The sequence below is a fragment of the Salvelinus alpinus genome, chromosome 8, assembly GCF_045679555.1.
Source record: "Salvelinus alpinus chromosome 8, SLU_Salpinus.1, whole genome shotgun sequence".
Classification (NCBI taxonomy): domain Eukaryota; kingdom Metazoa; phylum Chordata; class Actinopteri; order Salmoniformes; family Salmonidae; genus Salvelinus; species Salvelinus alpinus.
The window spans coordinates 30,548,006-30,574,896 of NC_092093.1; the positions used below are offsets into that span (position 1 = coordinate 30,548,006).

General features: G+C 42.9%; 1 protein-coding gene and 1 pseudogene across 1 annotated transcript in view; one reads left to right on the forward strand and one right to left on the reverse strand.

Annotated features, from left to right (window-relative positions):
• The window catches only part of LOC139582906 (polypeptide N-acetylgalactosaminyltransferase 14-like), a 123,134-nt gene that overhangs the window by 18,001 nt on the left and 78,242 nt on the right, over positions 1-26,891 (forward strand). The window contains exon 2 of the mRNA XM_071413351.1: positions 3,438-3,607. Within this exon, the coding sequence (XP_071269452.1) occupies positions 3,438-3,607 (170 nt within the window). The remainder of the gene's footprint in view (positions 1-3,437; positions 3,608-26,891) is intronic.
• On the reverse strand, positions 14,534-15,417 carry LOC139583621 (general transcription factor II-I repeat domain-containing protein 2A-like; annotated as a pseudogene).

Here is a 26,891-nt window from a genome sequence, read left to right on the forward strand (position 1 = left end):
GCTATGACCCCCAGCTCTGAATTATACCACCACGTGGACTCCTAATAATATCCCTGTGTGTGTGTGTGTGTGTGTCTTTGTCTGTGTGTGTGCTGTGCAGTCTTGAACATCACATCTGAGACGAGACAGACAGAGATCTGTAAATGAGTTGCTAGGGGTAATCTCATTACATTGCTAGGAGTCAAAGGAGGCTGTGCAATTACTACCCCATAGCTTTGATACTGTAACTAGGCATGTGCACCTCCTATGGTACCACCAAGACTATAGACAGACTATGATGAGATTCCCCCTGCTACAGTTTTCCTTTGGTTATCTCTGTTGGGTAAGACGTGTTGCGGTGGTTGAGTTAAGGGGTCTAGGAATAGGACCAACATACACAAACACACATGCCGAGACACAGGGTGGAAAAGGGGGCACGGGGGTGGGGTGGGGTGGGGGGGGGTAGGATCCAATTACAGCCCCCTCTGTCATCCACAACTCATTAAGACACACTTCCCTGTCTGAGGAGCACCCCTAACTGCTGGGGGTTCAAATGTCGCACAACTCTGTCGCGGTGTAGCTTACCAACCCTCACTCCTTCCCTCCTTCCCTCACTCCCTCCCTCTCTCCCTCCACCAAGGCGTCATGTCCAATTAGGCTGCAATATCCTCCACATGAAACCTGGCTCTTTGGTGGCTGCCTGCCTGGCTCTCCTGTCTTAACAACAGAGGAAAGGCAAAGGCAGAGTGATGATGACTGGACCAAAGACAGGGATATTTCTGGAGGACTTGCCTTGCTTGGCAGCCCAGGGGAATTCCAATCTTGAGGCTCGCCCGGTTCTTTCTTGAGTAAAGGATCTTTGGTAGGCTGCTAGGGACCGTTGAGATTTGCACTTATTGCGCTCTGAAATTGAGGCTCAAACCGCTCAACCTTGTTGTGACAGATCGATTTGCAGGCAGATTTTCTGTGTTGTCCAATTATAATTGAATTCTGTTTGCTGCCTGGGCCATGTTCCCTCCCTGATAAAACACAATGACTTTCCCCAGATTGGTGGCATCATGGGGTGACAGTGGCACTGTGCTGGAGATGACAAAGTGAATATGTGAGCACCAGATTAGCATTTCCTCTGTGGATTCAGCTGTCAACCATCGCAACTCTGAGAAAAACTCTGAAGGCAAAGGATTAATTGGTGATGTGTCAATGTTTTTCTGGAGCTTTTTGGGGAGTTGCATTTTAATACATTCAGATAACTTCATACAACAGTAGAGATTATTAAAAAAAGAAAACCGATTTCAACATCTAGTATTGCACACATAAGCCCCTTTTACTACATCAACTTTTAGTGTGGGAAATGTATAACATAAAGAAACAGGCTGTTTTACCAGGGAGCCCTCCCAGACATCTGGTCTAAGTTATACGGATGCTGCTGCACTGTAGCCATTATCATGCTAAGCAGTCTATCTTCAGAAACAGACATCTGCAATTAGCCACCTCTATTACCGGCTTGGAGGATGCTGTTGTGATTCTTATAAAGTGGCAGGGCATGACATCTCCCGCCAGACTGAAAAGGCCTTGAAAGACAGCAGTGTGCTTAAGAGGGAATTCATCCACCGCACGGATGGACGGACAGATAGCCAACTTCAAAGACCCTAACGACTCATTACTGTCCTCCTAATGTGGGGAGGACGCCCCACATCTCCCCCCACGTCTTTACTGTGGTCCTCTCTCCTCTAGTATCTACCCTTTCTCCCCTGTTCTCTTTCCTCTCTCGCCGCTACCCGGGTTCTCGTTCTCTTTTCTCTGTCCCCTGTTCTCTCCCCTCTCTTCCCAGTCTCCTCTCGCCGGCCAGTAGTGTCCTCTGGGAATAATGAGCTTGGCCAGTTAAGACAGAGGAGCTGATGTGAGCTGCCTTCCTATGTATGGCTCAGTGGTCATTGCCATGTGCCCTTGTGCTTGTATCGCCTCATTTAGGTTCGAACCCCATCCCTTCTATCTACTGCATCGTCTCCTCAATGGCTTTTGTCTTGTGAAATGATCCTGCTTATGAGCAAAGAAATATCATTACCATTTAATCCACCTGTGTATGCCATGAATACTGCCCTTCCCATTGTGAGGCCACCAGTCATGTCAGAGAAATTAATCGGATCCTTGGTTGTTTTGTGCTGTTTAATAAGATAATGCTGTTTTGACGTTATTGCATGATTCCTGTTTCCGGCGGTCATTTGTTGAATGTCTGTTTGTGTATTAGGAAGAGAGATTGAGAAGGCAGGTTAGGTGCCATAAAATTGCTCAGGGAGACAAGTCTGGTAAATATAATGAATCCACAGGACCTTGAGCAGATTCTCTTCGCCAGGTGTAAGAGACACAAACAAAAGCACCATAAAAGAAAAGCCTAGTAGAACCCCGTCAGTACGGCTCCCTCAGACTAGCTGTATCTCCCCGGAGTTTCCCCTGAGGACTACACCATTCTGTCGTTCTGCTTAATAAGATAAAATATAATTTGTAAAACAGAGAGCCAAGCCCTTGCCACAACCTCCAGCAGGTCCTTCCTGAAGGTGGATTAAGTTTCTGGTGTATTGATGCAAAAAGCCATAAGCCAGGGAACATTGTAGGCTGTGTTATTGTCTTGATGGCCAACAATTACCCTGGCGCTGCCGCATTGCATGGAAATCAGATTTAATCACTCAGCATCAGCAGGCAGTGATTCATGGGCCTTCAGTCACAATGTCGGCTGCCTTTTGTTACCCAGCAGGCTGTGGGGACATGAAAGCTTCACCCAGAACCGTGCATGCGTGTGTGCGTGTGTGTGTATGTGTGTGTGTGTGTGTGTGTGTGTATGGGTGTGTGTGTGTGTATATTTGTGATTGCGTGTTGAGGATTTTTCATTAGGCTCCATTCAAACTGTCATCAGGGGAGAAACTAGCAACCTGCTAGCTTGTTAATCAGCAGCATCATTCAGGCTGGTGGGAGTATAGACCTCTGGTTCCCATCAGCCCAAATGGCTGAAGCTGGAGAATCTGGCACATCAGCAAAACAAAACAGAAAATAATAACAGGAAATATGGAAGAGGCTCCAGTTTATGGGTGATTTCAATCTGCTGCCACTGCACAAAAGAGGGTTTTATTAAACTAGAATTGATACGCCCTCCAGATTCTGCACCAGCAAATTCAGAGGTGTGTGTGCATCGTCTGCGTACCCTGTTTGTCTCTGTGGTTGTTGTCGTTATGTTGAAGAGTTATTATGAGGATGGGGACTTGCCAAAATGCTGCCATCAATTGTTATGTTTATGACAGTGGAAACCTAATTTCATGTCATAACAAGCAAAAAAGCTGCACATCAGCTTGCAGCACAAATTCCACAGTCCACGCTGCTGTTCTTGCAGTTTCTAAAGTGAACTCTACCCCAGCAAGTTGTTTACAGTGGAGTTTGTGTGATGAGTGGAATGTTTTTTCTTTCAGATCTCAGAGGCAGAATGGGACGACCTCCTGGAAGAGTTCGAAGAGAAGAACTACCTCAACGCCAGGCGATGGAAACCAGGCCAGGACCCGTACAAACTGTATGCCTTCAACCAGAGAGAGAGTGAGAGGATACCCAGCAACAGAGTTCTCAGAGACACACGTCATTACAGGTAACCTACACAGCACAGCACACGTACACAACCCATTCATGTGTGTGTACCTTCATGCACACTCGTATGTGTGTTTAAGTGTGTGAGAAGGCATTTTGTGAGGATGAGTCATTTCCATCTTAATGGCGCTTATTATGCCAGATCACTCTGTCTTTCAAACAGGGCTGCATGTGTCTGCTTCTGTGTGAGCTAACGATGGCTTGTTTCCTCACATTGGATATGGTTTCTAGAAGATGAGATGGAGTTGATCTGTGTAGCAGCAGCTACAAGCTGCATAGAAATAGATAATTGCCACATGCGCTGCAGTTTGTGTGAAAACACCCCACTTCATTGGTGGGTGGGTGCTTACATTTGTCCTATTTCACACATGTACAATTGTGTATTATGTGTGAATTGGAAATTCTTTTTTTGCATATCCCACTCCCCCTGAGACGCCCTCGGAGAGTAGCATCACGGCCAGGGATCAGCCATTATTGACGGCGACCCTGGAGCAATTGGGGTTAAGTGCCTTGCTCAAGAGCACATCGACATATTTTTCACTTAGTTGGCTCGGGGATTCAAACCAGCGACCTTTCAGTTACTGGCCCAATGCTCTTAACCGCTAGGCTACCTGCCGCCCCCATTACCTTTGCTTTTATTCGCACACTCCCAATTAGACTAAGACCATTAGTCTTAAAGTGGATATCATTCAATTCCTCTCACTGCACGACTGATGTTTCAAATGCCATTAAGCAACAAATCCTACATGAATCCCTCAAAGACTGATTCCACCGGAATAAGAACACAGAGGATACTACTATAATAGTGGAACACAAATATCACACAGCAAATATCAAACACTGTGTTTGCAAATATCATAGGATGATTTTTGACCATAGAAACACAGACTTGGCAACTTCCACACTCAATTGTTGACTGGTGTGATGTTTTCATGAATGAAACCAGTTGAGCGTCATGCTGACAGAGCCTACACCCCTCTAAATGTTTAACTAACATACAAAAACCCTTAGGAGGCGAGAAAATCATGTTATTTTACACAGACTAATCTGCTGGCATGAAATGTTCATTTTAGAGCACTATGCTCTATTTCAACTTCATTTGACAGTGATGTTAAGCTTCTTTTTCATTCTGTTTTTAGTACTATTTAGCTGCTTGCTTTTAACTGAAAATTCCACCCCAAAACTATCTTGCATCATATGGGGATGATTTCTGTATTTTGACAGTTATACAGTACCAGTCAAAAGTGTGGACACACCTACTCATTCAAGGGATTTTCTTTATTTTTTACTATTTTCTACATTGTAGAATAATAGTGAAGATATCAAAACGCTGAAATAACGCATATGGAAGCATGTAGTAACCAAAATAAGTGTTAAACAAATCAAAATATTTTTTTGATTTTAGATTCTTCAAAGTAGTCACCCTTTGCCTTGATGACAGCTTTGCACACTCTTGGCATTCTCTCAACCAGCTTCATGAGGTAGTCACCTGGAATGCATTTCAATTAACAGGTGTGCTTTGTTAAAAGTTAATTTGTGGAATTTCTTTCCTTCTTAATGCGTTTGAGCCTATCAGTTGTGTTGTGACAAGGTAGGGGTGGTATACAGAAGATAGTCCTATTTGGTAAAAGACCAAGTCCATATAATGGCAAGAACAGCTCAAATAAGCAAAGAGAAATGACAGTTCATCATTATTTTAAGACATGAAGGCCAGTCAATACGGAAAATTTCAAGAACTTTTAAAGTTTCTTCAAGTGCAGTCGCAAAAACCATCAAGCGCTATGATGAAACTGACTCTCATGAGGACCGCCAAAGGAAAGGAAAACTCAGATTTACCTCTGCTGCAGAGGATAAGTTCATTAGAGTTATCAGCCTCAGAAATTGCAGCCCAAATAAATGCTTCACAGAGTTCAAGTAACAGACACATCTCAACATCAACTTTAGACCGGTGGAAAGCTGTCCTTTGGTTTGATGAGTCCAAATTTGAGATTTTTGTTTCCAACCGCCGTGTCTTTGTGAGATGCAGAGTAGGTGAACGGATAATCTCTGAATGTGTGGTTCCCACCGTGAAGCAGGGAGGAGGAGGTGTGATGGTGTGGGGGTGCTTTGTTGGTGACACTGTCTGTGATTTATTTAGAATTCAATGCACACTTAACCAGCATGGCTACCACAGCATTCTGCAGCGATACGCCATCCCATCTGGTTTGCGCTTAGTGAGACTGTCATATGGTTTTCAACAGGACAATGTCCCAAAACACACCTCCAGGCAGTGTGAGGGCTATTTGACCAAGAAGGAGAGTGATGGAGTGCTGCATCAGATGACCTGGCCTTCACAATCACCCAACATCATCCAAATTGAGATGGTTTGGGACAAGTTGGACCACAGAGTGAAGGAAAATCAGCCAACAAGTGCTCAGCATATGTGGGAACTCCTTCAAGACTGTTAGAAAAGCATTCCTCGTGAAGCTGGTTAAGAGAATGCCAAGAGTGTGCAAAGTTGTCATCAAGGCAAAGGGTGGCTACTTTGATGAATATAAAACATCAAATATGTTTTGATTTATTTAACACTTTTTTTGGTAACTACATGATTACATATGTGTTATTTCATAGTTTTAATGTCTTTACTATTATTCTACAATGTAGAAAATAGTACAAATAAAGAGAAACATTAAATGAGTTGGTGTGTCCAAACTTTTGACTGGTACTTGAAATCTTGATTGCTGACAAGCAAATCATTTGGGGACAATGTCAGCAATGCTCCCTGCCTAGTAGACAGTTAAGGACACTGATGCGCCTCTCAGCCATACTCCCATCTCTCACAGATTCTATTCATCCATGCTGGAATGAAGGGTGAGAATTGAACGACCTATATTGATTTTCACTGTTAGTGGTGTGTTTGTCTCCAGCCCTCAGGAACCGCTTGCTTGTTAGCTTCAGCAGAAAAACCTGTTTATGTAATTCATGTGATCTGCTCAGACCAAACAAAGGAGAAAGAGAGATGTGTGTCTTTATCATACACTTATTGTCTTGCATGTCGTTTTAATTTTGTTTGCGCTAGTTGTCCTGTACTGTAGTTACCTAGTTGGGTATGTGGATGATCTTCACAAATCTTTATCATGCATTTTTACTGGTGGAGAAAGATTTGCTGCAATGTTGATGAACATGGGGTAATTACTAATTTATGACATTTCTCTAAGTTGCTTACAGCTATGAGCTATTTTCAAATGAACAACTGCACACCCCAATCTGGGTCAGCCTACCAGCTTTGTTTGGAGGTTCAGATTACTGTAAATCCATGAAAGTTTAAACATGGAAACTGCATTTGGGGAAAGTGGGATAAGTTGAGCCATTGTTTACATTCAGCATCACTCCGTCAAGGGAAATATAGTATTCTTTATAACAAATATATCTACATATATTTCAGGATGTTGTGTATCCCTGGACATAATCAGAATTCATGTAAACATTGCAGTTTTGAAAACATATCTTGTCCAAAAAAAATATATTTTGGCACAACTTTCTATGCTTCCATTCTTAAGTTTCGCTTTTGCGTCTTTTACTTTAGGTATTGTAGGTTTTATGAAAATACAATATTTTTGGTAATTAAAAATATATTTCACAGCGGTTTAGATGGTACAATGATTATCTACAGTATGCATTGCTTGTTTTGTTACATAAACTGATATTAGGCAAACTATTAGAATTTTTGCAACCAGGAAATGGCAAGGCGATTTCTGCATATTGCACCTTTAAGCATCTTTTAACACAGACTTAACACCTTACAAACACTTTGTACTTTTTCAACACGTTTAACATAGGTCTGGCCCTGCTGTTACCTCATATCCCAGCAATAATGCCTTGCATTACGCCTGAGAAGAAAACACTTCAATTTGCTCAAATTTGCTCAACTTGCTCAATTTCCTCAAATTTGCCCAACTTGCCATTGACTATTGAGTCAACTTACCCCATGGCCATTGGTTCAACTTACCCCAAGGCAAACATTTGGACTATATTAGCCCACACAGTTACAAGGATGCACTTTCATGCTATGTGTTTAAGACCTTATTGAGATCCCAACTGATGTATAGAACAACCTTAAAAGTATCTACTTTGGTTTAGATAAAGTCAAGCATCATGAAAGTTCTAACACAATAAATTAATTTGACTTGGTGAAAATCTGTTTTTTGGACCTAACCTGCTTACCAATTTTTCCATGTGGTTTCTTCCATCACAGACTCTATGAAATGATGACCTCTTTCTAAATATTTGGTCAAATTAATAATTTTGTGTATGGCTTCCTATAAACAAGGGTGGCTCAACTTAACCCTTTGGCTCAACTAACCAGTTAGTATCTTTTGGACACAAATGGAGAGTTTTCCGCAGAATCGGTTATTTGCATTTTGTGACCTATAAACATGTACTTTGAGCACAAATCGAACTGCTTAAGGTTAGCCAAGATCCAGTTGGAAAAGCCAAATTGAGAGTTAAAGTTTGCCTTTGCCCCAGGTATGGCACTGGAGCTTTTTGGATGGTTGGTTGTTGCTGATGAGGCTAGGATAGAAAGCCGTTCCTTCTTGTCTCATTGATCGGGTCCGTCACACGGAGCCTCAGGCTTTTCCACACATTGACCTGGCTTCTACCTGTCTGTCAACCATTGTATCGCTCCATCGCTTACAAGACAACAACTTGTCTCACTCCCTCTCTCATCTTTCAGGTCCCCCTGCGGAGAGATAGGACATGTGTGGGAATGTGTGTGTGTGTGGTTATGTGGGTGTCTATGTATGTGTGTGTTCGTGTGTGTGTGTGTGTGTGTGAGAGAGAGAGAGAGAGAGAGAGAGAGAGAGAGAGAGAGAGAGAGAGAGAGAGAGAGAGAGAGAGAGAGAGAGAGAGAGAGAGAGAGAGAGAGAGAGAGAGAGAGAGAGAGAGAGAGAGAGAGAGAGAGAGAGATAGAGACTGGGTGTGAAAGGTAGAAATAAGTCAGGTATTGATTGCTCTTCTGTATTTGGCTAACACCAGATCTACGGTCAGCCAGTCACCAGGACATGTCCTCCCGTGTTTGGCTATTACACAAGCAGCCTCACCCACCTCCGGGACACACACCAGTCCAGTTGAATAAACTGTGCCTGGCATCCAGCCTTTGTTTAGGAATTCATATTTACTCAAAACCTGAAACCTCAACTGCATTTTGCCGTTTCAGCAGGTCTGAAAATATATCCTCACACTGTCTGCCAAGTCTCTATTCACTGTAATATTTATGTTGAATTGGTGCCAGTGAATATTCACAACCGTCACTCCTCCCTGCTCCTGCAGACAGACAGACAGACAGACAGACAGACAGACAGACGCTAAACCCATTCTATTATGTTATGAGCTGCCAGCCTACAGCCCAGAGTGACCTTCCTATAGCAAAGGCTTTCATAACGGAAACATTCACTCACTGTCGTGGGGCTCACTAGTCGCCACACCTAGCGCTTTTCTCCACCTGGAAGCTAGGCTGCTTTGAATGTGAGGAACATGTTGCTGTGGCATTTCGTATGCCGTGCAGGGTGGTTCAGTGCGGGTGGTGGTTTAGGAAGGCAGCTGTGCTTAGGGAGAAAGTTTGCGCTCCATATTTCCCCACAGACTCCCCTCCGCCTCTCAGTCGGCCATCGAGCTCCATTGAAGCACAGTGCTTTAGTAATTACACAGAAAACACAGCACAGAAAATGAGTTAATTGCTCTCTGATACCACCTGGGTTGTTGTTGTCGTAGCTGGGTCTAAATGTGTTTTGAAAATATACCAGGCTTTACTGACTCACTTATGGCCTGTTTATACCTGAAAAGCTCTATGTTGATCAAAGAAATGACCATGATCTATACGATATTGATAACTCCTGTCCTCCACCCTCCTCTGTTTGTGTGTAGAGCCTGCAGTCCACTGTACCTAAATCAAACATGAATCATTCAACTCCTGTCTGTCTCCTAGTAAAACAATGTTGCAGCTCTCACAGCTCCACAGGCTTGTTTATAAAGCCGAGGAAGGCTATTGAACAGGGTGAGTTCTCTTATAGGAGGGGTCATTTTTCATATTTGATTAAAAAAGGGGTTGTATTGAAATTGGGATTGCTGAAGCGCACACCTCACACGAGGTTCATTTCACAACACATTCTCACTCATATTACTGTAGAGAACTTTCACCACCTCTTTTAACCTAACGTTTCAGATGAATGGCTAAAATTTGATCAAAGTTTCTCACTCAAATTATATTTACTTTTTGCACTCAGTTTATTTAAGTGTTACCTGAATTTTAAAAAGCTTCAACTTGAGAAAACTCTAGCAAAAAATGCAGTCAATTTAAACGGATGTGTTTGCTAAAATTGTCTAATATGTTCATTCATTGTCTAATATGTTCATTCATGTATTTGACACTGTTGACATTGGGCATGTTCATTTATACAGTAATTATTATTCAATATGTCCTCACCCAGGACTTGAACTCACTACCTCTTGGGTCATGGCATTCCAACGTTCCTGCTATGCAACTATGTCTGTGTCAATTATCACTTAATTTCACCATTCTGTCTTCATTGATTTGATTTACTTATTTAAGAAACTTTCGTATTTTCTGTATAGTTGTCACTTATTGGTGGGGCATATTACTCTGTTTAAATTAATATTACTCCTTAATCACTGTCACGCCCTGACCATAGAGAGCTTTTTATTCTCTATGTTGGTTAGGTCGGGGTGTGACTAAGGTGGGTTATATAGGTTATTATATATCTATGTTGGCCTGGTATGGTTCCCAATCAGAGGCAGCTGTTTATCGTTGTCTCTGATTGTGGATCATATTTAGGCAGCCATTTCCCCATTGTGCTTTGTGGGGTCTTGTCTATGTCTAGTTGCCTGCGGGCACTACATTTGCGTCACGTTTTGTTTTGCGCTTTATTGTTTTCTGTGTGTTTCACTTCCAAATAAAGAGGATGGAACCATACCACGCTGCATTTTGGTCCGATTCATATTACAACGATCGTGACAGAAGATCCCACCACTCACGGACCAAGCAGCGTGCACAGGAGGAGAGGGTATCCTGGGCCTGGGAGGATATCCAGGAGGTAAAGACATCCTGGACTTGGGAGGAGATAATGGCAGGAGATGAAAGCCTTCCATGGAAGCAGACGCAAGCGGTGAAGGAAGGACAGCGACAACGCCGGGGTTCGTGGCCACGACACAAGCCCAAGAAGCAGCCTCAAAAACATTTTTGGGAGGGGCACACAGGGTGGTCGGCGAAGTTGAGGTGTGAGTCAGAGACCGTCGAGGAGTTATTGGACAAATTGGAGGAGAGTGAACGGAGGGGAGAGTTAGAGACCTTCGAGGAGTTGTTGGACAAATTGGAGGAGAGTGAAGCGCGAGAGCTATTGGTTTGGCGTAGTATGCACGGCATTCGCCCTGAGGAGCGTGTTATCCGTCCGATGCCACCTGTGCCAGCTCACCATACTCATCCTGAGGAGCGTATCATTTGCCCGGTACCATGTGGACCGGTTCTACGCACCAGGTCTCCAGTGCGCCTCCACAGCCCAGTACGTCCTGTGCTAGCTCTCCGCACTCACCGTGCGGAGTGTGTCTTCGTTCCGGCACCCTCTGTGCCAGTTCTACGCACCCGGTCTCCAATACGCCTCCACAGCCCAGTACGTCCTGTGCCTGCTCCTCGCACTCTCCCTCAAGTGCACCTTCCCAGTCAGGTATGTCCTGTGCCTGCTCTTCGCACTCTCCCTGAAGTGCGTGTCACCAGTCAGGTACGTCCTGTGCCTGCTCCTCGCACTCTCCCTCAAGCGCGCCTTCCCAGTAAGGTACATCCTGTGCCTGCTCCCCGCACTTGCCCTGAAGTGCGTGTCCCCAGTCCGGTGCCACCTATGCTGGCCCCACGCATCAGGTTTCCAGTGCTCCTCCCCAGTCCAGAGCTTCCGGCGACGAGACCCAGTCCAGAGCTTCCGGCGAAGGGTCCACGGTCCGGAACCTCCTGCGACGGTCCACGGTCCAGAACCTCCAGCTCCATGGCAGGAGCCTTCCTCTGCGCCGATGTCCAGTCAAGGCACGGCGTCCAGTCCCGTGCCAAGGCAGGAGCCCCCAGCGAGGGTTCCCGGTCCGGAGCCTCCAGCGAGGGTTCCCGGTCCGGAGCCTCCAGCGAAGATCCACGGTCCGGAGCCTCCGGCAACGAGCCACCGTCCGGTTCCTCCGGCGACTAGCCACGGTCCGGTTCCTCCGGCGACGATCCACGGTCCGGAGCTTCCGGCGACGATCCCCGCACCAAAGCCGCCACTGAAGCTGACATTTCCGCGAGCGGAGTGGGTACTTCGCCCCACACCGGAGCCGCCCCCGACGGTAGATGACCACCCGGACCCTCCCCTATTGAGTCAGGTTTTGCGGCCGGAGTCCGCACCTTTGGGGGAGGGGGAGGGGGGTACTGTCACACCCTGACCATAGAGAGCTTTTTATTCTCTATGTTGGTTAGGTCGGGGTGTGACTAGGGTGGGTTATCTAGGTTATTATATACCTATGTTGGCCTGGTATGGTTCCCAATCAGAGGCAGCTGTTTATCATTGTCTCTGATTGGGGATCATATTTAGGCAGCCATTTCTCCATTGTGCTTTGTGGGATCTATGTCTAGTTGCCTGCGGGCACTACATTTGCTTCACGTTTCGTTTTGCGCTTTATTGTTTTCTGTGTTTCACTTTCAAATAAAGAAGATGGAACCATACCACGCTGCATTTTGGTCCGATTCATATTACAACGATCGTGACAATCACTATGATAAATAACATTTTGTGTGTACTTTTAACATAAGCGCAAAGTGTAGCAATACAAGGGCCAAATATGTCAATTAAAATGTTGTATGTTAAAGGCACTATGTGTGTGTAATCAGTTTCACAGCTTTTTTTAGGTAATATGTGCAAATACTCATTTCTAATTGAATGAACATATAAGGCATTTTGAGCAAACACATAATTTGAAGTTGGCAACATTTTCCATACGTTTTCTCATGTTTAGACCAACAGAAATGTTTAAGTTCAGGTAACACTTTGACTGAAAAGTGAAAGAAAATAGGCTGTGGAACCAGTTACTTAATAATATTTAGTTGAAACAACATGTTTCAGTGTTCGTCAGATAACCTTCGTACACAGTACGCAACATCAAAAGACAGTTGAGTGAAAGGTTGAGTGAAATAGTTTGAAATGTGCTGGCAGGAGCCATCATCTGTCAATATTGAACGATGACACAATGCTGGCTACCAGAATGTTTTTTTCTTTTACAGAATTTACAGAATCTCTACCTCCTCTCTTGCACTAGTACCAACAACTCTACGATTCCTTAACTTGAGCAAGTTTAACCATTCACCACTATGGTGAATCACTAAAACAATACAAAAATACACTACGGAAAAAGAAGGAACAGCACGTCACAAATCAGCTCAATATAATTGAAGAATCCATAGACTACAATCACTTCTGGGAAAATTGGAAAACACTAAACAAACAACAACACGAAGAATTATCTATTCAACATGGAGATGTATGGTAAACCACTTCTCCAATCTTTTTGGCCCTATAACAAAGAACAAACAGTAAAAACATATACAGTACCAGTCAAAAGTTTGGACACACCTACTCATTCAAGAGTTTTTCTTTATTTTTACTGTTTTCTACGTTGTAGAATAATAGTGAAGACATCAAAACTATGAAATAACACAAATGTAATCATGTAGTAACCAAAAAAGTATTAAACAAATCAAAATACATTTTCGATTTGAAATTCTTCAAAGTAGCCACCCTTTGCCTTGATGACAGCTTTGCACACTCTTGGCATTCTTTCAACCAGCTTCATGAGGAATGCTTTTCCAACAGTCTTGAAGGAGTTCCCACATATGCTGAGCACTTGTTGGCTGATTTTCCTTCACTCTGCGGTCCAATTCATCCCAAACCATCTCAATTGGGTTGAGGTCGGAGGATTGTGGAGGCCAGGTCATCTGATGCAGCACTCCATCACTCTCCTTGGTCAAATAGCCTTTACACAGCCTGGAGGTGTGTTTTGGGTCATTGTCCTGTTGAAAAACAAATGATAGTCCCACTAAGCCAGGCCTGGGCAATTATTTTAGAATATATTTTTGCCATTGTGGGACAGAATCATATTACAGGATTATACATCATGTGTATGACTGTGTTGACAGATATATCTACTGTAAATCACATCCAGATATACTACTTATTTTACTTTTTTAACATGCACAGAAATATACCACATCCATGTTCTCCTTTTGGTAGGTATTTTCATTATTAAACATGCAATGAACTACATGGAGGGAAAAGTACACTATGCATTCAGCACCACGGACAGAACTCTTGTTAACGGGTGTGCACAAAAACACAAGAAAGAGAGAGAGCTCAACATTACATTTAAACTACTCAATCAGTGTGAGGAGTGAAGTCTCTGATGGGCATTGACTAGAGCAGTGAAGTCAGGTATAGTTTCTGATGTCACTATGTGCAGGATTGCTGAGAGGTGAGAGTTTGTAAGAGATGATCTGTGCCTTGACTTGTTATATTTCATCATTGAAAATGTTTGTTCACATACATTGGTTGACCCAAACAGTACAAACATATTCTGAGCATGACTCCTAATCTTTGGAAAGTTTTGTTCATCGAGAGATGCATAGAACCTCGTCAGTGACATCGTTTTGAATAGTTCTCCAATCATTGCATCAGACTGAAGATCGATAAGCTCAAGTTGCAGGTCAGTGGGAGTGTTATCCACATTGAAGGTGAAAGGAGAGGAAACCAACAGCATGTCATTTTCCAACACTTTGAAATCCTCAAAGCGAAGAGAAAACTCACCGTTCAAAGCACGTACCAGCGATGTATACTTCTCCTGCTGGTCATCTGATAAGGAACAGACTAGTAGTGTCGGAAGGTGGGTGTATACTTCTCCCGCTGGTCATCTGATAGGGAACAGACTAGTAGTGTTGGAAAGTGGATGTATACTTCTCCCGCTGGTCATCTGATAGGGAACAGACTAGTAGTGTCGGAAGGTGGGTGAGATTGTTGGCTTCTACTTGGCGGGTCAGGAGGAGTAATTTTCCCTTGAAGGCTTTGACAAGACTGTACATCAGATGTGCAAAAAGGCCTTTCCCTTGTAGTTTGGAATTCAGTTCATTCATGAGGGCCATGATGTCCACAGTGAAGGCAAAATCAGCCAACCATTCTTTATCTTGCAGTTGAGGGAAATCCACATATTTTCCTTTCATTTGCAAAAACTCAGCAATCTCTGACTTCAGGTCCCACACCCTTTTAAGCACCTTCCCCAAACTCAGCCATCTCACATTTGTGTGGTAGGGGAGATCTGCATGACCCGACTCTGTCTCTTCCGACAGTGAGACACATTTCCTGTGGTTTAAAGATTGTGCTCTTATGAAGTTTACCACTTTAGTGACTGTATCCACAACGTGGCTCATTTTCAGAACACACCTCCTGATGGATAATGCAATGCAGGAAAAATAATCTGATCTGAGTTCAGCTCAGTTACTTGATCTTGTATCCTTTTCAAAAGGCCAACGCTTTTTCCTGTCAAGTTTGGGTACCCATCAGTGGTTACACTGGATAACTTTTCAAAACTCTGTCCCAGCTTTGCCACACACTTATTAACCTCCTCCAATAAATATTTCCCTATGGTTGTGCTCTTCGTTGACTGCACTGAAGTAAGCTCCTCTGTAATTTCAAAGTTTGGGGTTATGCCTCGTAAGAATATAAAATTTTTCCAGGGCCAAGGAAAAACAGGTGACATCCTTTACCCTGTCTTTCAACTGTTGTTCCATATTCTCTGCGATGTCCTCAACACGTTGTGTCACTGTTCGTCTTGACAGGGAAACATTTTCAAACAGCTCTTTCTTGTCTGGGAAGAGTATTGCTGCAGAGTCAATTAAACATTCTATAATGAATTTGCCCTCAGCGAATAGCTTGCTATATTTAGCAATTTTGTGGGACAGTACATAGCTAGCTCTCGCAATTCCGTCGTTTGCTGAATGCAGTTTTGTGAAAAGTCCTTGCTGCTTTTGCAACTGAGAAAGCTACTCTTTCGATGCACTTGCCCTCTGCTCAGAAGACATATTCCTATATTTCTCTGCATGCTTCGTCTGGAAGTGTCGGGACAAGTTGTAGTCTTTCAAGACAGCGATTATTTTTGCGCACTAAGCACACAGCTTTCCTTGATACCTCAATAAAGAAATATTTCGATGTCCACTCTTGCTGGAACACCCAACATTCATTGTCCACTTTCCTTTTCTTTGAAATCTTTGAAAAACTCATTTTAGAGCAAATTCTAGCTATCTACTATTTGTAACTGTGACGTGTGTGTCAGCCTGTCAGTCACTGTCTGTCCTCGTACAGTTGTTATTTATACGTGCCTTCAAAATAAATGTCCCACAAGCGGTGGGAGTTAAATCATTTCACAAAGGTGAGTATAAATTGGGCTTTTAATTTGAATAACAAATAATTTTTTTCAAACTCTTTATGTGATCTGAGCATAATTCCGAGGGCCATTTTGAATCAGGTTGCAGACCGCATACGGCCCCTGGGCCGGCCTTTGCCCAGGCCTGCACTAAGCTCAAACCAGATGGGATGGCATATTGCTGCAGAATGCTGTGGTTGCCATGCTGGTTAAGTGTGCCTTGAATTCTAAATAAATCACTGACAGTGTCACCAGCAAAGCACCCCCACACCATCACACCTCCTCCTCCATGCTTCACGGTGGGAACCACACATTCGGAGATTATCCGTTCACCTACTCTGCATCTCAAAAAGACACGGCGGTTGGAACCAAAAATCTCAAGTTTGGACTCATCGAACCAAAGGACAGATTTTCACCAGTCTAATGTCCATTGCTTGTGTTTCTTGGCCCAAGCAAGTCTCTTCTTCTTATTGGTGTCCTTTAGTAGTGGTTTCTTTGCAGCAATTCGACCATGAAGGCCTGATTCATGCAGTCTCCTCTGAACAGTTGATGTTGAGATGTGTCTGTTACTTGAACTCTGTGAAGCATTTATTTGGGCTGCAATTTCTGAGGCTGGTAACTCTAATGAACTTTGCCTCTGCAGCTGAGGTAACTCTGGGTCTTCCATTCCTGTGGCGGTAATCATGAGAGCCAATTTCATCATAGCACTTGAAGGTTTTTGCGACTGCACTTTAAGAAATGTTCAAAGTTCTCTTTCCTTATTTGAGCTGTTCTTGCCTTAATATGGCCTTGGTCTTTTACCAAATAGGGTTATCTTCTGTATACCACCCCTACCTTGTCACAACACAACTGATTGGCTCAAACACATTAAGAAGGAAAGAAATTCCACAAATTAACTTTTAACGAGGCACACCTGTTAATTTAAATGTATTCCAGGTCACTACCTCATGAAGCTGGTTGAGAGAATGCCAAGAGTGTGCAAAGCTGTCATCAAGGCAAAGGGTGGCTACTTTGAAGAATCTCAAATATAAAATATATTTTGATTTGTTTAACACTTTTTTTGGTTACTATATGATTCCATATGTGTTATTTCATGGTTTTGATGTGCTCACTATTATTCTACAATGTAAAAAACAGTAAAAAATAAAGAAAAACCCTTGAATGAGTAAGTGTGTCCAAACTTTTAACTGGTACTGTACATGATTAAATACAAATCTTAGAATCAACTATTAAAGACTACCAGAACCCACTGGATTCTCCAATTACATTGAATGAACTAGAGGACAAAATACAAACCCTCCAACCCAAAATAGCCTGTAGTATTGATGGTATCCTCAGTGAAATGACAAAATATACAGACCACAAATTCTAAATTGGCTATACTTAAACTAACCTCTTTAACAAAATCCTAGGCTCTGGCATCTTCCCCAATATTTGGAACCAAGGACTGATGACCCTAATCCACAAAAGTGGAGACAAATTTGACCCCAATAACTACTGTGGGATATGCGTCAACAGCAACCTTGGGAAAATCCTCTGCATTATCATTGACAGCAGACTCGTACATGTCAAATTGGCTTTTTACCAAATTACCGTACGGCAGACCACGTATTAACCCTGCACACCCTAATTGACAAACAAACCAACCAAAACAAAGGCAAAGTCTTCTCATGCTTTGTTGATTTCAAAAAGCTTTTGACTCAATTTGGCACGAGGGGCTGCTATACAAATTGATGTAAAGTGGTGTTGGGGGGAAAACATATGACATTATAAAATCACTGTAAACACATTTTTTTCCAAAGGACCGTGGGGTGAGACATGGTTGCAGCTTAAGCCCCAACCTCTTCAACATATATTTCAAAGAATTGGTGAGGGCACTAGAACAGTCTGCAGCACCCGGCCTCACCCTACTATAATCTGAAGTCTGCTGATGATCTGGTGCTTCTGTCCCCAACCAAGATGGGCTTATGGGGAGGCTGGTATTCTAGAGGTTAGAGCGTTAGGCCAGTAACCAAAAGGTTGCTGGATCAAATCCCAGAGCTGACAAGGTAAAAATCTGTCGTTCTGCCCTGAGCAAGGCAGTTAACCCACTGTTCCCTGGGCGCCGAAGACGTGGATGTTGATTATGGCATCCCTCCGCACCTCTCTGTTTCAGAGTTGTACAACGGAATGCATTCAACTAAAATGTGTCTTCCGCATTTAACCCAGCCCCTCTGAATCTCAGTAAGACAATAATAATGGTGTTCCAAAAAAGGTCCAGTTGCCAGGACCACAAATACAAATGCCGTCTAGACACTGTTGCACTAGAGCACACAAAAAACTATACATACCTCAGCCTAAACATCAGCACCACACGTAACTTCCACAAAGCTGTGAATGAGCTGAGACAAGGCAAGAAGGGCCTTCTATGCCATCAAAAGGAACATAAATTCGACATACCAATTAGGATCTAACTAAAAATACTTGAATCAGTTATAGAACCCATTGCCCTTTATGGTTGTGAGGTCTGGGGTCCGCTCACCAACCAAGAATTCACAAAATGGGACAAACACCAAATTGAGACATGAAGAATTCCGCAAAAATATCCTCAATATACAATGTAAAACACCAAATAATGCATGCAAAGCAAAATTAGGACGATACCCGCAAATGATCAAAATCCAGAAAAAAGCAGTCAAATTCTACAGCCACCTAAAAGGAAACGATTCCCAAACCTTCCATAACAAAGCCATCACCTACAGAGAAATGAACCTGTATAAGAGTCCCCTAAGCAAGCTGGTCCTGGGGCTCTGTTCACAAACACAAACAGACCCCACAGGGCCCCAGGGCAGCAACACAATTAGACCCAACCAAATCATGAGAAAACTAAATATGATTACTTGACACACTGGAAAGAATTAACAAAAAGCAGAGCAAACTAGAATGCTATTTGGTCCTAAACAGAGAGTCTACAGTGGCAGAATACATGACCACTGTGACTGACCCAAACTTAAGGAAAGCTTTGACTATGTACAGACCCAGTGAGCATAGCCTTGCTATTGAGAAAGGCTGCCATAGGCAGACCTGGCTCTCAAGAGAAGACAGGCTATGTGCACACTGCCCACAAAATGAGGTGGAAACTGAGCTGCACTTCCTAACCTCCTGCCAAAAGTATGACCATACTAGAGACACATATTTCCCTCAGATGACACAGATCCACATAAACTCCCATATCTGGAGGGAAACCAATAAACCCCAGTATCTCTACTTGCACACTCATCTTCTGCACATCTATCACTCCAGTGTTTAATTGCTATATTGTAATTATTATCCTACCTCATTTGCAAACACTGTATATAGACTTTTTCTATTGTATTATTGACTGTATGTTTGTTTATTCCATGTGTAACTCTGTGTTGTTGTTTGTGTCGCACTGCTTTGCTTTATCTTGGCCAGGTCGCAGTTGTAAATGAGAACTTGTTCTCAACTAGCCTACCTGGTTAAATAAAGGTGAAATAAAAATAAATAAAAATGTAGACATAATATTTAATTTGAAATTTCTTTATTCTTTTGGAGTGTAATGTTTACTGTTAATTTTTTATTGTTAATTTTGATTTGGTTTATTATCTTCTTCACTTGCTTTGGCAATGTTAACATATGTTTCCCATGCCAATAGAGCCCTTGAATTGAATTGAGAGGGGCCCTTGATTAACGCCAGCAGGGGCCCCTGGCTGCTCTCTCCAGTCCTGTGGTGTAAAGCAGAGGAAATTGGTCTGTCAGAAGAAGCCTGAGAGGTCTAGTACTATCCTCCAGGACCTGTTCACTGTCCTTGTCCACTCTCCTTTCTCTCTCTCTCTCTCTCTTTTTTATTCATCTTTCTTGTCCTGCTGCCTAATGAAATAATTCATGCAAATGGTGTGGACTAATAGAGCAGAGCGGCGGGCAGATGATATAGAAGGAGGAGGCTGATCAGCTAGCCAAGCTTTGGGGCTGGGGGTGCACTGGGTGGTGTGTTCTGTTGCTCTGACAGTCAGTAATGGGCATGTAGATCTCGCCTAGAAGGCCAGGAGCTTAGCAGAGTTACAGCCGGACGCGTTCACAATCACACCCCCTGAGAGAGCCAACGCACACACACCACACTAGCACTGCACAAGGAGGGAGGGAGATCACTGCCGCATGTCCACCCCCTCTTTGTCCATTGTGTGTAGCTCTCTCTCCGTCTGTCTCTCTCACCAGCTTATGTTTTCCTTTGTCTGTCTGTCTGTCTGTCTGTCTGTCTGTCTGTCTGTCTGTCTGTCTGTCTGTCTGTCTGTCTGTCTGTCTGTCTGTCTGTCTGTCTGTCTGTCTGTCTGTCTGTCTGTCTGTCTGTCTGTCTGTCTGTCTGTCTGTCTGTCTGTCTGGCTGTCTGTCTGTCTGTCTGTCTGTCTGTCTGTCTGTCTGTCTGTCTGTTTGTTTGTTTGTTTGTTCACATTGCCATCACTGGACAGTTGTTTTTGTTCTAGACAGCAGCCAGGGTTCCAGGCAAATGCAATCAACTTCAGCTTCAACTCTTTGATTGAATTATCCCAAAAACAGGCTAAACTACAGAGTCCTCTATTACAAACGTAGAAGTCACCACCTTATTTTAGCTGCTGAACTAATGACATTTTCACACTAACTCCACTGAAATCTTTTCTTCAGTTCTTGTCTTGTACATACACAGAAAGTTTGTAGGATCTGTCTATGTCAGTCATGTCTGTTTCACCCCATCTCACCTTGATGTTCTATTTCAGCTCACTCCTCCTCGGCCTGTCTTCACTGACAGGTACTAACTCTCTCAGGTGCCTTGGCTACAGAGAGGGAAGGCTCCATGGCTGGATGATTGACATAAAAAAGCACCAGGAACTCCTGAGAAGATCTGGTCTACCAGACTAGGTTCAAATCAGATGGTTAGCTAGCTGGTTACCTGACCCGTTTCACTGGGCTAGTGTCAGCTGTATAATCCTGTGTGTGTGGTTGGCGGTGCATATTTTTACACTTGTTAGGGGTCTGTAGGAATGTTCTTCACTTCCTTATTGTGATTCAGGGTTGCTAAATAGGGATGGTGGTCTCTCAGTAAGACTGCCTCACTGCCCTCTGACATCATTAAGAGTAGTTGTTAAAGTGCCAGGAGGGTCTAAAAAATAAATACATCTGTGAGCAGCAATGAACGGGGTTCACAGGATGACAGAAAGGACACAAAATCGGTTGGATAAAGTAAGCACTCTATCATGTAGAAACTATCTTCCTTTATGTGCAATCAGTGAAAACATTACCATGTTCATCTCTCAATTCTTTCTTTATTTACTTTACCTTTATTTTAGCAGGGAGTCACCATTAAGACCCATGTCTCTTTTTCAAGGATCCTTGCATATACAATTCATAGAATAAAAAAATATAATATAATATAAAACAAGTAAAATACAGTACGACACAAATTGCACAGACAAACATACCACAAGGATGATGCAGCCGTTTTTATCTCAATATCAAATAATTTCTGGGTAACAATTGAGTACCTTTCTGTGATAGTTTTCCATTAAAATGGCCGAAAAGAAACAAAAATAGCTTCTTAGCAAAGATCAATTTCTCAAGCAAGAATTTTGCTAGAACTGTCTGGGAGTGGTTTTGAAAACTGTAAATTAGCTGTTATTGGCAGAGACGTTTGGAACGCTCTTTCTTCTTGGTCAATTAACTAATTTACCGCATGGTGATGTCACCATGGAAGGCCAAGACTCCCTCCCACCAAACAGGCTGAAATTTCAAGTGGTCTTTTCAAACAGCTCTTACACGAAAAGAGCATATTATTACAACCTCATAGTTTTGAAATATATATAAAACACAGTAAAATTAAGTGTTTGACTGCACTGGGCCTTTAATGTATTGAGTATATATGCCAATTCTGGGGTCAACTAATGTTTTATGTTAAAAGGGAAATCCACCCCCAGAAATAAATATCATGAAACTCCTGTCAATTTGGTGAAATGATATGTTCTATCAGTGGGTAAAATAAAACATTTCCCCATGATTTAACTTATAAGAGGTTTGTCTGTGAATTCAGGAAATTGTGTAGGAACGCGTCATATCTACATGGTTCACTGGAAATAGGGGATATTACATTTCACAACGCTCCAGATCACCAAATCAGCCAATAGATAGTATGGCCATATTTGTCTAGAACACATCCATCCGTTTATATCCTCATGACAAAGTATATACTGTATTTTGCTTAGATGTGCTCAATCTAAACAGTGTACAAAATTATTCAATTATTCAACTCAGTTCAACTCGCAATGCGCCCTGTGTGTCCAAATCCACATTGTCTTCCATTGACACTTTTGTTTGGTACACCAGGACCATTCACAGCTGAGCTATTATTTTATTTATTTATTTTTCAAGGGAGGCCAAATGCTCGCTGGCTTTCCTTGCCTTCAATGCTACATGCGGCAACAATGTCATACTCTGACCAGACAGCATCGGATAGATGCGCTACACCTACTGAGACAGAGGGGCGCTGTTTTGTTCTCTCGGATGCTTTAACCGGTGAGATACATTCAGCCTCTTGCGAATTGAAGAATGTTTATGAAACACAGATAGACGAAAGATAAATAATGTTGTATGTATTTTTCAATGAACTGTAGCTCCCCAGTGCCGGCAGCACTCATGCAGCCCCAGACCATGACACTCCCACCACCATTCTTGACTGTAGGCAAGACACACTTGTCTTTGTACTCCTCACCTGGTTGCCGCCACACACGCTTGACACCATCTGAACCAAATAAGTTTATCTTGGTCTCATCAGACCACATGACATGGTTCCAGTAATCCATGTCCTTAGTCTGCTTGTCTTCAGCAAACTGTTTGCGGGCTTTCTTGTGCATCATCTTTAGAAGAGGCTTCCTTTTGGGACGACAGCCATGCAGACCAATTTGATGCAGTGTACGGCGTATGGTCTGAGCACTGACAGGCTGACCCCCCACCCCTTCAACCTTTGCAGCAATGCTGGCAGCACTCATACGTCTATTTCCCAAAGACAACCTCTGGATATGACGCTGAGCACGTGCACTCAACTTCTTTGGTCGACCATGGCGAGGCCAGTGGAACCTGTCCAGTCAAACCGCTGTATGGTCTTGGCCACCGTGCTGCAGCTCAGTTTCAGGGTCTTGTCAATCTTCTTATAGCCCAGGCCATCTTTATGTAGAGCAACAATTCTTATTTTCAGATCCTCAGAGAGTTCTTTGCCATGAGGTGCCATGTTGAACTTCCAGTGACCAGTCAGTATGAGGGAGTGTGAGAGCGATGACACCAAATTTAACACACCTGCTCCCCATTCACACCTGAGACCTTGTAACACTAACGAGTCACATGACACCGGGGAGGGGTGTACTCACTGTACTCACTTTTGTTGCCAGCGGTTTAGACATTAATGGCTGTGTGTTGAGTTATTTTGAGGGGACAGCAAATTTACACTGTTATACAAGCTGTACACTCACTACTTTACATTGTAGCAAAGTGTCATTTCTTCAGTGTTGTCACATGAAAAGATATACTCAAATATTTACAAAAATGTGAGGGGTGTACTCACTTTTGTGATATACTGTATCTACCGGTTCTTAGATTTGCTTTCAATGAGAATTACAGATCAATAACTTCTATTTGAATCTGGTCGGGTCATCCAAAAAGGTACATATTGCAGCTTTAAGATGAATGCATTACTTGTAAGTCTCTCTGGATAAGAGCATCTGCTAAATGACTAAAATGTGCATGTAAATGTCTATAGGCTTACTGCTAATGTATGTTGTCACTCACCCTATATAGACGCCCTGCTAATCATGAGTGCCGTAACTACGCCACCTTTGGCTTTTTCAGGCTTTCATTCAACAGCATTGCATTGCTGTCAGAAAAGCGGCCATGACGATCTAAAGTACATTCAAATAAGTCAGTTTCAACACCTGAAAATCATTACAGAATGTTATTTTGGTGTCGGCCTACAGTTTTCTGTCCTATTAACATCATATGACGGCCGGTGTGCCCAGTCAACAGTACCATGTAGGACAAACTGAATGATGATGTATCGTTCACCTCTTCATATCCACTATTACATCCACCCAGGTAACACTGTTTTCTTCCTGGTATACACTCTCTCCTTGTTCCACTCAGATGCTCTCTACTCATCCATATTCTCCTGTAGAAACCTCATTTAAACCTAATTTCCTCCTGCTGCTTGTCTGTGTCTTAGGGTTTTGTTACCCTGCTTCCTCACAGGTAACCCCTTCCCCAGCCTGGTCATGGTGCACTGGGCTGGGTCCTGTAGCGCAGGGAGGATAAGGAGAGGGAGGCAGAAAGAGAGCGAGACGGAGGGACAATAAAGTGGCGAGTCATCAGCTCTGTGGTAGCCCTGTATGGAGCTGTCATTGTGACCAGCGGGAGAAACAGATGACAGACAGACTGGCACTGTGGGTGTGTTAGAGGGCGTACCCATCAGGGGCATTAAGCACCCCGAAAATATGAGGGTGCACAAAGTATGTGAGGATGGCTGGGGGGTAGTCCAGAAGGGTGCACGGTGGAGAATTTTTCATTTTTTCAAACACCTGAAACAGCTTTTTCCAGCAATCTAGAGCCATAATCATTCAAAATTCTGCATATCTAAGAATACTTCTTGAGCTGTCTGTATCCTCCTGACTGGTGGGTATTTTTTAAATTAATACATATAAATATGCTTCTCTGCATCTCTGCTAAAATCTAGTTAAAAGATTGAAAGGAATGAGTCTTATTCAGTCCATTTAGTAATTGCTTGCTTTTCTAAAGTCTACCAACCTTGCCAGCCGGCATGCCAGCTAGGATAGTTAGACAAGCTAGCTACTCTATCTTGATTGACAGTCTGAAATGTCTTCTTGGTAGCTAGTTAGGAGGTTGGGAGATTGGGAAGCTAAAGCCAACTTCATAAAATTGTGGCTAGTAGTATTACAGAGAAAAAATAAATACATATAAAATCTGAGCGGACACTTGCTGTGCCCCCTATGGGCATGACACCTCTGCTCCCCATGGCTACACCACAGACTTTTTCTCTCACTCTCCAGTTTTGTCTCTCTCAGTTTACTCGCTTTTACTCTCTCTTTCGATGTGGTCCTTTCTTTTAGTGGCTGTTGCATGTTTCTGCCGAGTATCTCTTATACTACAACTCTCTCCTTTTCTTTCAGTGATAAATGAATGCATCAAAAGTGTGTCCCATGACTGTCAGTGTTCCCCTCCCTCGTTTCACCAAGACTGGCCTCTGAACCACCCCTACATTCCTGACTACTTTTAAATGGATTAGTGTAAACTGATCATACACTTTAAGAACACTCAACACTATAGGATTGACCTCTCTAGCTGTATAGCATGTGCCTTTACTTTTCTATAATCCGTTTTTTGTCCTAGGAGCGAGAGAGAGAGAGAGAGAGAGAGAGAGAGAGAGAGAGAGAGAGAGAGAGAGAGAGAGAGAGAGAGAGAGAGAGAGAGAGAGAGAGAGAGAGAGAGAGAGAGAGAGAGAGAGAGAGAGAGAGAGAGAGAGAGAGAGAGAGAGAGAGAGAGAGGTGTGGGTGTGGAGTCTAGACTCTAAGGCTACAGAAAAAGCTTTTAATTGTATTAGTTAGCTGCCTACAGCTGCCTGCATTGAATAAAAGGCCACAAGGAAAGCATTGAGAGTGCTTGGAAAGATATTGATAGTTTTTTCTCTGAAACCTATATTGTAGGCCTATACAGATATGATGGGAAAGTAGCTATTCATCAAGCCAGACTTATGTGCAGATACCACAAACATGTTTTTTTATTTAATAATCTGCTTTAAGAAATTAACAATTGAAGGTTATTTGTCACGTTTTACACTAAGAAACCATGTTTCAGCTGCTCGAGAAAATAACAGGGAAAACGGAGGCAAGAAATAATGAAGAAGTCGTGTGTGTGTGTGCTTGCTCAAGATCATTGTCTGTGTGATGTGCATCCTCTCATAGGAGTTATAAAAGCATAGCTAGTAGCTACCAAATGTCATTTTCGGTGAGTGTGGACATTTACAAGCGAAAGTGAACAAGAGAAATTGTGCAAATGAACAAAGTTGTGATGCATGCTTTTCTGAAGGAAGAGCAGTATGTGTTCACGGAGCAGACAAGAGAAGAACAGAGAAGAAAATAGCAGCTGTACAGACAACTCATCCAGAGCTCTTTGACTTCTGGTATAAAGCCATTATAAGATATCTGATGGCAAACATTTAGTAGTGAATTGTATACAAGCGTAACTTCATCACCTCATACATACAACACCCGTTCTGCCAGTCACATTCTGTTAAAGGTCCCAAAGCACACACATCCATGGGTCGCTACTCTTTCAGTTCACTGCAGCTAGCGACTGGAACGAGCTGCAACAAACACTCAAACTGGACAGTTTTATCTCAATCTCTTCATTCAAAGACTCAATCATGGACACTCTTACTGACAGTTGTGGCTGCTTTGTGTGATGTATTGTTGTCTCTACCTTCTTGCCATTTGTGCTGTCTGTGCCCAATAATGTTTGTACCATTGTTTTGTGCTGCTACCATGTTGTTGTTATGTTGTGTTGCTACCATGATGTTTTGTCGTGTGTTGCTGCCTTGCTATGTTGTTGTCTTAGGTCTCTATTTATGTGGTGTTGTGTTGTCTCTCTTGTTGTGATGTGTGTTTTGTCCTATATTTATTTACAATGTTTAATCCGAGGCCCCGTCCCCGCAGGAGGCCTTTTGCCTTTTGGTAGCCCGTCATTGTAAATAAGAATTTGTTCTTAACTGACTCGCCTAGTTAAAT